The sequence below is a fragment of the Aegilops tauschii genome, chromosome 1 (assembly GCF_002575655.3).
Source record: "Aegilops tauschii subsp. strangulata cultivar AL8/78 chromosome 1, Aet v6.0, whole genome shotgun sequence".
NCBI lineage: Eukaryota > Viridiplantae > Streptophyta > Magnoliopsida > Poales > Poaceae > Aegilops > Aegilops tauschii.
In genome coordinates this window covers 305,444,553-305,456,523 of record NC_053035.3, presented here as the reverse complement: position 1 = coordinate 305,456,523, position 11,971 = coordinate 305,444,553, and the positions used below count along the sequence as shown (strand labels likewise).

Here is an 11,971-nt window from a genome sequence, read left to right as displayed (position 1 = left end):
TGCAACCTTCCTATCCAGGGGGGGCCGAGTTACCTTGATAAACTCAGTACTAGCATCCATCCCCAACTACTACATGACATGTTTTCTATGGCCCAAGCAGTCGATAGAAAAACTGGAGCAAATATTGAGAGGCTTTCTTTGGCAAGGCAAAAACTCAGCGAAAGGGGGGCATTGCTTGGTTGGATGGAACACGGTGATTTCGCCCAGGTTGAATGGAGGCTTGGGAATTAGAGACCTCGGGGCACATAACATGGCAATGATATGCAAGCTCATGTCTACCATTCTACAACACAGCGAAGTTCCATGCTTTACTTGGTTCGCCAACAGTACTGCCAGAAGGAGATCTCAGCTCTCCGGCATAGCAGAGATACCACCATGTGGAAATGTTTGAAATCATCACTGCACCTTGTTCTTCACTCAACACAATGTAAGCTGGGTGACAGCACTCGGATCTCCTTCTGGTTTGACCACTGGCTTCAATGCGGCAGGCTGCGGTTTGCTTTTCCTGTGCTTTTCTCCTTCGCTTCCTCCAAGCACTGCACGGTGGCTTCGCAATTCAGAGAAGGACAGTGGACTCTTCATCTGCACCCCAACTTATCCAACACCGCCTCAGCAGAGCTTGGAACCTTGCTTGGCTTCCTACATTCCGTGCAACCAGACCCTTCTAGGGGGGATACCAGAACACCTATGATGACGAATGGAAGGCTTTCGACCAAATACTTCTCTGATCTACTTGCCTTCAGAGGTGTGGATTGCCCACTGGCCCCAAGCATTTGGGATCCTATCATACCCCGTGAGCACAGAGTGTTTCTATGGATCGCTCTCAAAGGCAGACTAAACACCAAGGATAACATGATGAACAAGCATTGGACGGCCATTGCGCCACATAATGGTTGTGATGTCTGCCCCGCAGTGGAAAGTATTGATCATATCGTCCTGCGATGTAAGCTCGCGGACAAAGTGTGGGGCAAGGCGGGACTTCTTACACCTGCCTCTACGGCATCTTAAGGATTTCTTATGCTGCCGCGAATCAGCTGATTTTTATGGGAAGCTTTGGAATGCTTTGCTCGAGGCGGGTGCTGTGGGATTATGGAGAGCACGGAACGATCGGGTCTTCAACAAGGACAGCTGGCATGCCGCACGTGCACTCCACGAGGTTTCTGATCTTCTTAGACTATGGAGCGCGCGTGCCAGAGTGGCGGATGATCACTGCACAATTTTAGGTTGGGCCGACTTTCTTGTAACTCCCTAGCAGTGCTTCCCCCAACCCCTCCTCCGCCTTATGTAACCTCTTTCTAACTGGCTTGGTGGTGGCCTGCTGCACTTTCAGTGCACGTTTACACCACCTTCGTATAATCGGCCTTTGGTCTTTCGGGTTTACCCTGTTTTGAATGCATAAGGTAGACTATCTCTACCTTTTCTTTCAAAAAAAAATCCTAGCTTCATTTTGTCGCTGTCTTTTTCTCTTCCTCCTGCCTCCCTCCGGTATGGTGCCGCCCACAATCATCCCTCTAACCTGAGTTCTTTTCGAACTTTAGCGAGCCCCCACCCCATACTGCACCCGAAACAGATGAATCATTGACACCCCTCCACCAGCGATGTTGCTGCCACCTCAATCCGGGTCGCTCCGGGTTCAACCACGCCGGCGACCCCGCGCCTTGCGCTCGCTCTGCGGCATCCCATCTCTTCCTCAGGGTTGCGCTTGAAATTTGACTGGCGTGAGTTGCAAATTCAGGCAACTTACCAATACCAAACGCGTAAATCTAAACTCCCAGCCAACAAAGGGGTCTTTCGAGTATCCTCGGTCGATACAAACTTGAAGCGTCTGGAGGGAGGTCATGGAGTCACGAGGGGAAATGGTACCGCTTAGACAGTGTCATGTGCCAAACCTGTGACAGTTATGCTCTTCAGGCAATTATTCAACCGCAGTGCAAGCGTAGATAATTATGCAAGGACTCCACGATCCTACATAGCCCATAAGATGAGCAGGAACGTACTCTCGAGTCGATGTACATCCAAACCAATATTTTCTGTATAAACAGGATATAGGTATGTTTATTTGCTTTAGCTACAACAAGGACCCTTCCCAACAACCAGCAACACACATTCAAACGAACGACCGCGTTTGCTGCCTGTTTCAACTGACGTTATATACAACAAATTTGGGCCCAAAAATGCACTACCTATCACAGGTATGCCAAACCAAACGAGTTCCTTCAATCGCATTCACAGGACTCTTCAGTGAAACGTCTTCCCGCAGATCTTCTAGCTCCTATACCGCTCAGATCAGCGCAAACTTCCGACTACATACATATATATGGGATGGATGTGACTTCTCCAAGTTTAATATGCTCTTCATTCATGGACCTCTTGCGCTCTTTTGCCTCTTCTCTTCAAGTTGTGAGGCCTCGTTCAACATGTCGGTGGCGTCACTCTGCATGTCTAGCTTGGACAGGGCGACCGCCTGCATGTAGAAAGCTGTGGGCCAATCGGGATACACACACTGCGCTTGCATTGCGTCCCGGAGGGCAGCGTCAGGTTGGTCACACATCAGGTGGCACAAGCTCCGTCTGGCGTAAACCGTTGGCGACACCATTGTCCCGACATCAACAAACTGTGAAACAATCACAGGCAAAGGATGGATCAGAAAATTTTACAGCGACTTGGAGAACGTCCTATAGATCCGGATAAGGCACTACCTGAGTATAACAATCTATGGCTGCTTTGAAGTCCTTGTCTCGGAAAGCAAAGTCACCCTGTTTCCGGGCGTCCAACATATCCCTCATCTGCTGTGTCCATTCTTGGAACGATAACTGCAATGCGGAGACCGGTGAAGATACAACACTGCAGAAAGGACATGCTGGAAACAGAACACGGTGCTCTTTACCTCATTACTCCCTTCATCATCTCTGTAATGCATCGAGACTAGAATCTGATGTATGGCAGTTAGGTCCATCCTTGAACAGGCTTCTCCCATGGGAGAAAGAGGGTGCTGTGGCTGTGGAGTAGGGCTAGGTGGTGCCTTTGATGGTTCATCAGGTTTCGGAACTCCAAGCATCACATAAGATGGCACCTGCTTTGTATTTTGCAATGAGAAATCATCAGATATATATGTCATGCTACTCATCTATCGAAATTATGTCATTCCTAACACGGAAGTAACAAAGCAAAATGTTACAAAACTTGGCCTAAATAAATACTCCCTCCGTCCCATAATATAAGACGTTATTACAACCAAGTAACAAACATAACATACTGAACACAATTTGGAACATACAGCCTTTGCACAGTGCTGGAAGACATACATTATATACTCTATGCCAAAGTGGGCGTATGCCCATATGTTTTTTTTGTTTTTGTTTTTTGCGGGAGATATGCCCATATGTTGAGTACTGAGTACTGTTATTCAATATATTTAATAACAGTCATCGCCACTAAATGGTTGGTCACTACTCCCTCTCCATTCAGATATATAGGGTGTATTTTGATTAGTTAACACAAGGCTTGAACCAACAATTACTTCATTAACATACAAATCCACTGACATCAACTTTGTGTCACATATACTACATGCTGATGGAGTAATTGTTGGTCAAATCCTTGTTTTAACCAATCAAAATTTGTCCTATATATCTGGAAGGAGGGAGTATGTTACTGCATTAATGGGCTAGGTGTAACACAATGCCACAGTTACCCACATTTCGACCAAAGAGCCTGAAAGGGACCAGTGAAAATACTTCTGAACAGCATGCACGAGAAACTCTCAAGTACATGACTGAAATGTCAGGAATCATCATGTGAATGCGGAAGTTACACTAACATGTCATTAGCATGAATGATAGGAAAAGGGGGCTCTGTAGTCCAATGCTAAAACATCTTAATTCATAGGAGTAGTCAAAAACTAGAAGAAGCATAAGAATAGAGTAGATGTTATTACCTCTGATTTGGTTTGCAGTGGTTCGAGAATGGAAACCAACTTCTTTATATCAGGCCGGTCTCTTGGTTCATACTGCAAACATTGAGAAGCAAGATTCACCAAGGTAGTAGCCTCCTCCGTTGAGTAGTTCCCCTCCAAATGTGAATCCATTAGTGCTTGGATGTTTCTGCTTCTTATCATATCAAGTGCCTGAGTGCAATGAAGCATATACCCATCATTACCAGTGTGCATACTAATGTATATTGTCTTGTTAACTGGTGATAGGCTTTGGTAAATAATTGTACAGGCCGTAGTTTCTACACACAACAAGTTGAGTAGGTTGCATGGAGTTCCAACAATATTTAATGGGTTGATCAAGGTTTTCGGATATGGGTGTTCAAAATGACCAAAAAATTATCGGACATAATAAGGAGATTCTATTGGTGCAACCCAAAAATTGCATGAGGACAATGAAATCCCCCGAAAGGTTTGTGCTACTGGTGCCTGCCTCAGCTGCTAGTTGGACTAATGCAACGCTCAGGAGCACATGGCCTTTGGGTGCAGACGTTTTGAGACCGTCGCACAGGGATTATTCATCCGATTTGGCCAACGAACAAGTAGTAGATTATGTGTTTGACTCATGCAATCTCATTTTCGACCGATCGTGGCCGTGCTCTATCTTTTTTCCTTTGTTTTCATGACTGTTTCGTACATTGGATAATTTATTAATAAAATGGCTGTGTGCATCATGATGATGCAGAGGTATGAAAAAAAGAGGTCCAAGGGGGCATAGGGTGAGGGTGAGGTGAACACCAACCACTAAACACTGTACTGACACTTAGTGTCATCACACCGATCATGTCTGCCACAAGCGAGGCAAGTGACACGGATGACACAAGCGACAGCTATAGCATTGAGCCGGCCAACACAAGGAGCTACTCTATGCTTGAAGGGGGAGATATGGCCACAACATATAGGTGGTGTGATATTGCAAAGTGGCTATTAGATTTACAAGGGTAAGCTACTAAGCTGAAACTGCCTGTTGGGCCAATCATACAGCACACGAATGACTTCTACATCCTCTTGGTCAGAGCATAGATGTCAGCCTGGATGTGTAATGGCCATGTGTATTGGCTAAACAATACTACTATTACTTCAAATACATTATATGTAAGAATTTCTTGGCAGAAAACCTGTGTGGATCCGTGAAAACTTGTACATCTAAATATCAACATGAATGTTTTCCTTATAGTTCAATCTGCATGGGTGTTCAACTGGTATTTGTGCTGAGAAATGTTAAGCTTCATGCACTAGCCAACGCAACCAAAAGTCCGAACTGATGGAAAGGCTAGGCAAGCAACATATACACTTCAAAAACCCCTCTCACATGTGACGCGGGAAGTCAGCGCATGAATAGACTCAGGTATGGCTCGAGAGGACACAGAGGGGACAACAACAATTTTTGGATAAATTGCGAAAGCCTGTTGAAGTGTATATGTGGATTGCCTAGCCCTTTCCATTAGTTCGGACTTTTGGTTGTGCTGGCTAGTGCATCAAGCTTAACAAGAAAAACCAAACAAGTATCTCTGGCATAATTTCTGCATTTCTTTAGCTGAATATGACGGAAGCTAAGAAAACATGCTTAACAAGAAACTTACATGGGAAGGAGGTATGCGCTTTCCGCTGAGAAGATCAAGGAGTACAGTGCCGAAACTGAAAATGACACTTTCTGCTGTGACCCTGCCTGAAAGAAAGAAAAGAAGATAACTCAAATAAGCATCGGTGGTGCCTTTGTCAACATCAATAATGCAGAAAAGACTCATCATGACTTCTATCTAATATATTTAACCAATATCTTAACAAAGGTACTATATTTGTCTTTCCACTTTGAGAAATTTTGTTATTCAGTGCCGATAGATTAAAGCTTCATCCCATGACATTCCTATTGTTTGTGGAGTGGAGGATTGCGATAATAAATCTAAACTCCTAGAAGAAGAAATATTTCATTACTAAGTAAGAAAAGGATTAAATACCATTTCTCAGATATTCTGGAGGTGTGTACGCTAGATTTGTGCTATAACTTTTCCCATCCCTGCTGTTTTTCATCAGACCAAAGCATGAGAGGCGTGGATCACCATTCTGCAACCAGAAAGGTTATTAGATGCTTTGCTTACATGCATGGTAATTGGTACAAAATGACATGTTCAACTGTTGGATGCAATCAATATCTCATAAAGCCTACTTGGTGAAGTTGTAAACAAATTGAATGCAAGACATCTTCCAAATGCCAATGTAAGTTCTGCTAAACAATTTTCCTAGTAATCGAATTATCCTTATAGTTTATGTGCGCATAAACAGTGCATAAAAAGACAGCTAACCGCTAACATTTCCGTTTCTTGTTAACGTAAAAAATCTTAACTTTTTTTACGTAAAACGAAATCTAAACTTGGAAACCTCTAAATATTGTCACCATGGCCATCAGCACAAGAAAATAATCATTGGTTTGACAGAGTCTATACACTTAAACAGACTTGTCTTGCTGATCATTTACCTCATCAAAGAGGACTCTGTATGCATTTAGGTCATGATATAAAGAGCGTTCCTCATTGCTGCAATATCCCAATGCTTCGGCAATGCAGTATGCAACTCTCAGACGCATAGCCCATTCAATAGTCTGGTTTTCCCCTGCACAAGGGCAGAAGTATGGCGAAGAGCAAATTAATTTGATAGTTGTTTGCAAGACCGGTTCATACCCATTGAGCACAGATGATAAATGTCATTACTTGTCGGTATTTAACTCAAAATGACCAAATTAGCAATCACAAGCAGTATGTGTGCAATATTTCCCTTTTATACAAGGTGATAATCAAAATAACAAGTGAGCATGGAAGCTGGGGACCCGAGGGAAGGTCAATCAAGCATTAACTATCAATAGCTTAAGTTCGACATCAAAATGCTGCAAACAACTGCACTGAGTCGAAGCCTTGTGCAGAAACAATAACTTCCCTTTGGTGATAAATGTCATCACTAGTAAGTCTTTAACTCAAGAATGACCGAATTAACAATCACAAACAGGATGTGTGTAATATACATAGAAACTCATATCATTTGAGATAAATTAAACTCAATTGCATCCAGGATGATAATTGAAATAACTAGTATATCAATTGCTTAAGTTTGACATCAAAATGCTGCAAACACTGCACTGTGAGTAGAAGCCTTGTGCAGACACAATAACTTGCCAAATTCAACACTTGCTTACCGCATCCCATAATTCAGCGACATCTGCTAAAGCAAAGGATTTGCAGGTTCTATAGAATCAATAAACAGCCCGGGAAACTACTACTAACTAAAGACAGTCTGCAGGGGGGTTGCTTGGGGGACTCACAGTGGAACAGGTGCTTGGCGAGGGTATCGTTGGACATGAACTCCGCGACAAGCAGCCGCTCGTCGCCGTCGCAGCAGTAGCCGATGAGGTTTGCCAGCCTTCGGTGCCGCAGCTTGCCCACCCCCTTGGCCTCCTCCTGGAAACCAGACAAACAAATCGTCAGAACCATATGTCCCCCAAAACCCGCAATTCAGCCATACACCAAACCACGAGTTCTTCGCGGCCTCTCCCTCCTACCGCGAACTGCTTGGGGTCAGGCCAGGCATGCTTGGCGAACTTCTTGACGGCGATGGCGCGAGGGGCGGCGCCTCCGGAGGCGCCCCGCAGCCGGCCCCTGTAGACGAGGTTGGGGGCCTTCTCGCCGCTCTCCGACACGATATTCCCCGCCGCGAAGCCGTCCGTGGCCGCGCGGAGCTCCGCCAGCAAGAACTCCGCGAGCGCCGGGACCTCCTGCTCCTCCTCCCCGCGCGCCGCCGGCGGCGGCGGGGCGGCCTTCTGCGCCTTGAGGGAGAAGGAGGGGCGGTGCGGCGGCGGGGGAGGGGGAGCAGGCCGCCGGGGCCCCGGCGGCTTCTCCGCGTGGACCCACGACCGCAGCGAGGAGCCGCAGCAGCCCATGAAGGAAGCGTGGGAAGAAAAGTCCGTCGGCGTCCGCTGGCCGGGCCTTTTGCGTGCGCGGCTGTGCGCTCGTGTGCGTGGGGCGAGGGGGCGGAGACGGTTGTTGTAACTTGCTTGCGGCTTCTCTGGGCTTTGGTCCCGTGTTGCCTCCCTCCTCGTGCTCTTTGGGTTACGACGACTGTAGTAGTCTGGAACGCGGACATTTCGGGACTAGATCGGTCGGCTGCGTCCATTTCTTCCTTGCGAGATGACGCACATGTGTATACACGCTTGTTATAATACGACCACCCAAGCGTGACAGATCATGCACAAATATTGACGGAGACAAGAAACTAACCTGCGACTCTCATTTTGTCGATGAAGCGTCTTAGGATACAAACATGACGGCCATACCCATTGTTTGCATAACTAAGATGTCCACCACAACGACCACTGACACAGACACACAAAGAATAAGACCGGTTAATAGCAAAGTCATACGACACCGAAGCTATGCCTTGATGAAGTAGAAAGAAAAAAGGAACTCTGCATCGATCAAAACAAAAAACAAAGATCAGCAACCTATAGCAGCGATCATATCAGCACCAACCATCTATTGACATTACAAGTACAACGAGAAATATTCTCCAACAGGAATTACTTAAGGAATGGAACGATGCGTAAGCACCACTATTGTTAGACCTATCCACCGAAGCCAGGTTATTGATTTTCACCCTTGGGTCTTCACCTCGGAGCCCGAGACCGATACCTAAGAAGCACAACCACATCAAAGTCATTGTCACCATCACTTTCCGTGATCCCAACAGCTATATGCGTAGCACAGTCTTGATGTGAGATGTCAGGCAAGTAAAGACCACGCACGCACAAACAGGCATTCAAGCCGCAATAAAAAGGCGGTCGCCCCCAAAGCCTCTGAACAACGAAGGTCATCGTCGCACATAGCGACGAAGATTGAGGGAGGAAGGACATCGGCACCGCCAAAATCACAATTCAAGTCGCTCCGACAATCTCGCGTCGTCCTCATGCTCCATCATTCTCATCTATGGCGGCGGAATCAGTTGCAAAAAACATACTTGTCCTTGTTGTCGGGTCTGAAGATCCAAGTTCTACCGTGCCGTCACAACAATCACCTAGCGGCACGGGGCTCCATTATCACCCGTGCGCCCCAAGCAGGGAATCGTCGTATTAGGGTGCAGCAGCCTAACGATGTCGTCCACGTACTTGTAGTTGGGATCGTGGTCACCAACATCTCACCACACCGGCTCGGGTAGACGATCAACCGTTGTCGATGCACAACCATGTCCTCTGCCTCAAGCCTCCTGTAACACCCCAATAACCAAGCTATAATAATCCTTCATGATTATGCTAAGTCACTTTGCTATGCAACGCTTGATCACTATGGATTCATATATCATTTCAAACTCCATCTCTGAAATCAATTCAAATTGAAAGAGAAATTTAAGTTTCATGGACATGGTTGCAAAATAGACAGTCATTCATCAAATATTCCATAACAATTATTTGTTAAGAAAAACAACATCACTTATTTGCTTAATTGAGCTCTAGCAATTAAAACAGTACCAAATCATCCTATTTAATTGCTCTTCCATCTGCAAAATTCAAACAGCTTCAAATATTTTCCAAACTTTTTTGGCAATGCCAAATAATGCAAAGTAAATATGTGGCCAAGTCCCTTGTTTTCCAACAGTCATTTGATGGCAAAACAAAATACAAAACAGTAGAAAAAATACATAAACAGAAAATAAAAAGGAAATAGAAACCTAACTACTATGCACTTGTAGCCCACTGCTACAGTGCGAGGCCTAGCCCACCAGGAGGTCTTCTCCTTCCTATTGTTCACAGGGGATGGTGTGGCGCCCATCCAGGCCATCGACCGCGCCGTGCCGGCCATCCCACGGCTCCTCTAGTGGATAAGAGGACGCCCTCGACGCGCTCTCTCTCTCTCCACTGGCAAACCCTAGGCCATTTCCCCCTTCCCCTCGCCGATTCTTCCACCCCGAGGACACACCCGAGAGCGTCATCGCCGTTCACCACGCCCATCGAGCTCCCCTCGCCTCTTCGCCGTGTCCGTTGACTCCGCCACGTCGTCTCACGCCTCCAAGGAGAATATCAAGAGCTTGGAGCCGCGGGATCGCCGCCATCGACCGCCTCGTCCACCTCGGGGCTCCGGCGGTCGCCGACATCGATTCGTCATCGTCACGCCGTCCCCGAGCCCACTGACCCCTCCAACTGAGCTGTTGTGAGCTAGCAGTCGCTTCCCCATGTTCCCCCTCTCGCGCTCGTCCTCTACCTGCTGGTTCCATCGTGGCTAAAGCTCCGCTGCGGCAGCATCGGAGCCCCGCTCCTGTCGCGCGTCCGCCGCGCCTCGGCCCTGCACCGGCGCGCCCGTGCCTCGCTGTCGCGTGCCCCCGCGCCCCTGGCCACACCCTGGTCGCATGGGCGCACACCCGGCCATGCGTCCCCCGCACCCTGCCGCTACCCTCGCGCCCGCGCTAGCCAGCCGCTGCGCTTCGCTCGCCGCGCTTGCCTCGCCCCTGCCCGTGCCCGCCTCTGGCCCACCACGGCCTGCGTCTCCTCTATCCATGCACGGCCATGGCCTGCGCCTCGGCTGTGTGCGCCCACGCGTGCATAGCCCCTAGCAGCCGGCCATGTCTGAAAGACAGGTGGGCCCCAGCCAGATTAGATTAGTTGCTAATCTAATTGCCTAACCCACTAGACCCCACTGACGACTGGGCCACCTCTCTGCTAACTAAAATAATTAACCCCTGCTAATTAACTGACCCAATGACAGCTGGCCCCCTGTCCAATTTGACTAAGTCAAATTGCTGACTAGGCTTGATTCCGCCAATGACAGATGGGTCCCACAGGAATTGTTGACGAGCCAACGGTCCTAGTTGACTGCTGACTAGGCAGTCAACTGGACCCCACCAGGCAACCATACATGCACAACTCTGGGTACACTTCTGTGTACCCATAGCAATTAACTAATTAATAATAATATAGTGGATCTAGAAATTCAATTAAACTTTGAAAAATCATATAAAATAAACCATAACACGGATGAAAATAATTTATTTATATATGAAAAATGATCAAAAATAAGACCAATCCGAATATGCCATCCACATACCTGTCACATGCCCCCAACACTGCAAACATGGAACCTTCCCCTTCGATTCGTCTGTACGATAATTGCCTAGAGTCGGGAAAATATTTCTAGATATTTTCCCGCTCCGTCTGTAACGTGTAGCACTGCATTAGGTCACCCTTAACACAGCATATTGCCATGTCATGCATTGTGATGCATTTGTTTGTTTTGTATTTACTGTTTCTCCCCCTCTTCTCTTCGGTAGACCCTGAGACTGACGCCGCTGGTTATGACTACGCTCCTGACGACCAGCCCCTTTCAGCAGAGCTTCCAGGCAAGCAAAACCCCCTTGATCATTCCTATATGGCCCATTCTTTCTCTCTCATGCTTGCATTAGATTTTGCTACTATTGTTCGATAGCTCCTATTCTGATGCATAGCCTGCTTTTGTAACCTGCTGTTGTTACTTTACCTGTTATCCTATATGCTCAGTATAGGTTGGTTAGTGATCCATCAGTGGCCCCGCACCCTTGCCTGTGTTGCCATGCTTTGTTTCGGATGACTCCATCAATGTGATCGAGGTGGAGAGAACGACACATCACCGGCACTCCCTTTAGTTGTACGACTCTGCAGAGCTACTATCGAGTGTCGAGGGTGATTCCTCGAATCACACTCCTGATGATATCTCTGTAGTGTAGCTAATAGGTCATGGATTACTGAGGGTGATTCCTCATTCACCACTCCCGATGATGACTGTCGTGCAACACCTCAAGTGTGGACCCTTCGAGGGTGATTCCTCCAAGGTCACCTTAACGGTTACATCGAGTAGGAATCCATCGAGGGTGATTCCTCTGATTCCCCTTGATGTTATGGACACACAGATACCTTGACCTTCACCTCAGTCCTTTGTTGAAGTCGGGTCGACCCAAGGGGTACCCACGAGA

The 11,971-nt window shown here is 47.1% G+C and overlaps 1 protein-coding gene across 1 annotated transcript; it reads right to left on the bottom strand.

The window, feature by feature from the left end:
• Positions 1-2,010: 2,010 nt before the first annotated feature.
• LOC109780815 (serine/threonine-protein kinase BSK1-2) lies at positions 2,011-8,150 on the bottom strand. Its single transcript, XM_020339399.4, has 9 exons — positions 7,542-8,150; positions 7,305-7,440; positions 6,468-6,601; positions 5,950-6,055; positions 5,575-5,660; positions 3,938-4,126; positions 2,888-3,073; positions 2,700-2,813; positions 2,011-2,614 (listed from the first exon to the last, which is right to left on the bottom strand). The coding sequence occupies exons 1-9, from the start codon at positions 7,917-7,919 to the stop codon at positions 2,360-2,362; spliced, it is 1,584 nt and encodes a 527-aa protein (XP_020194988.1). The 5' UTR covers positions 7,920-8,150; the 3' UTR covers positions 2,011-2,359.
• Positions 8,151-11,971: the final 3,821 nt, after the last annotated feature.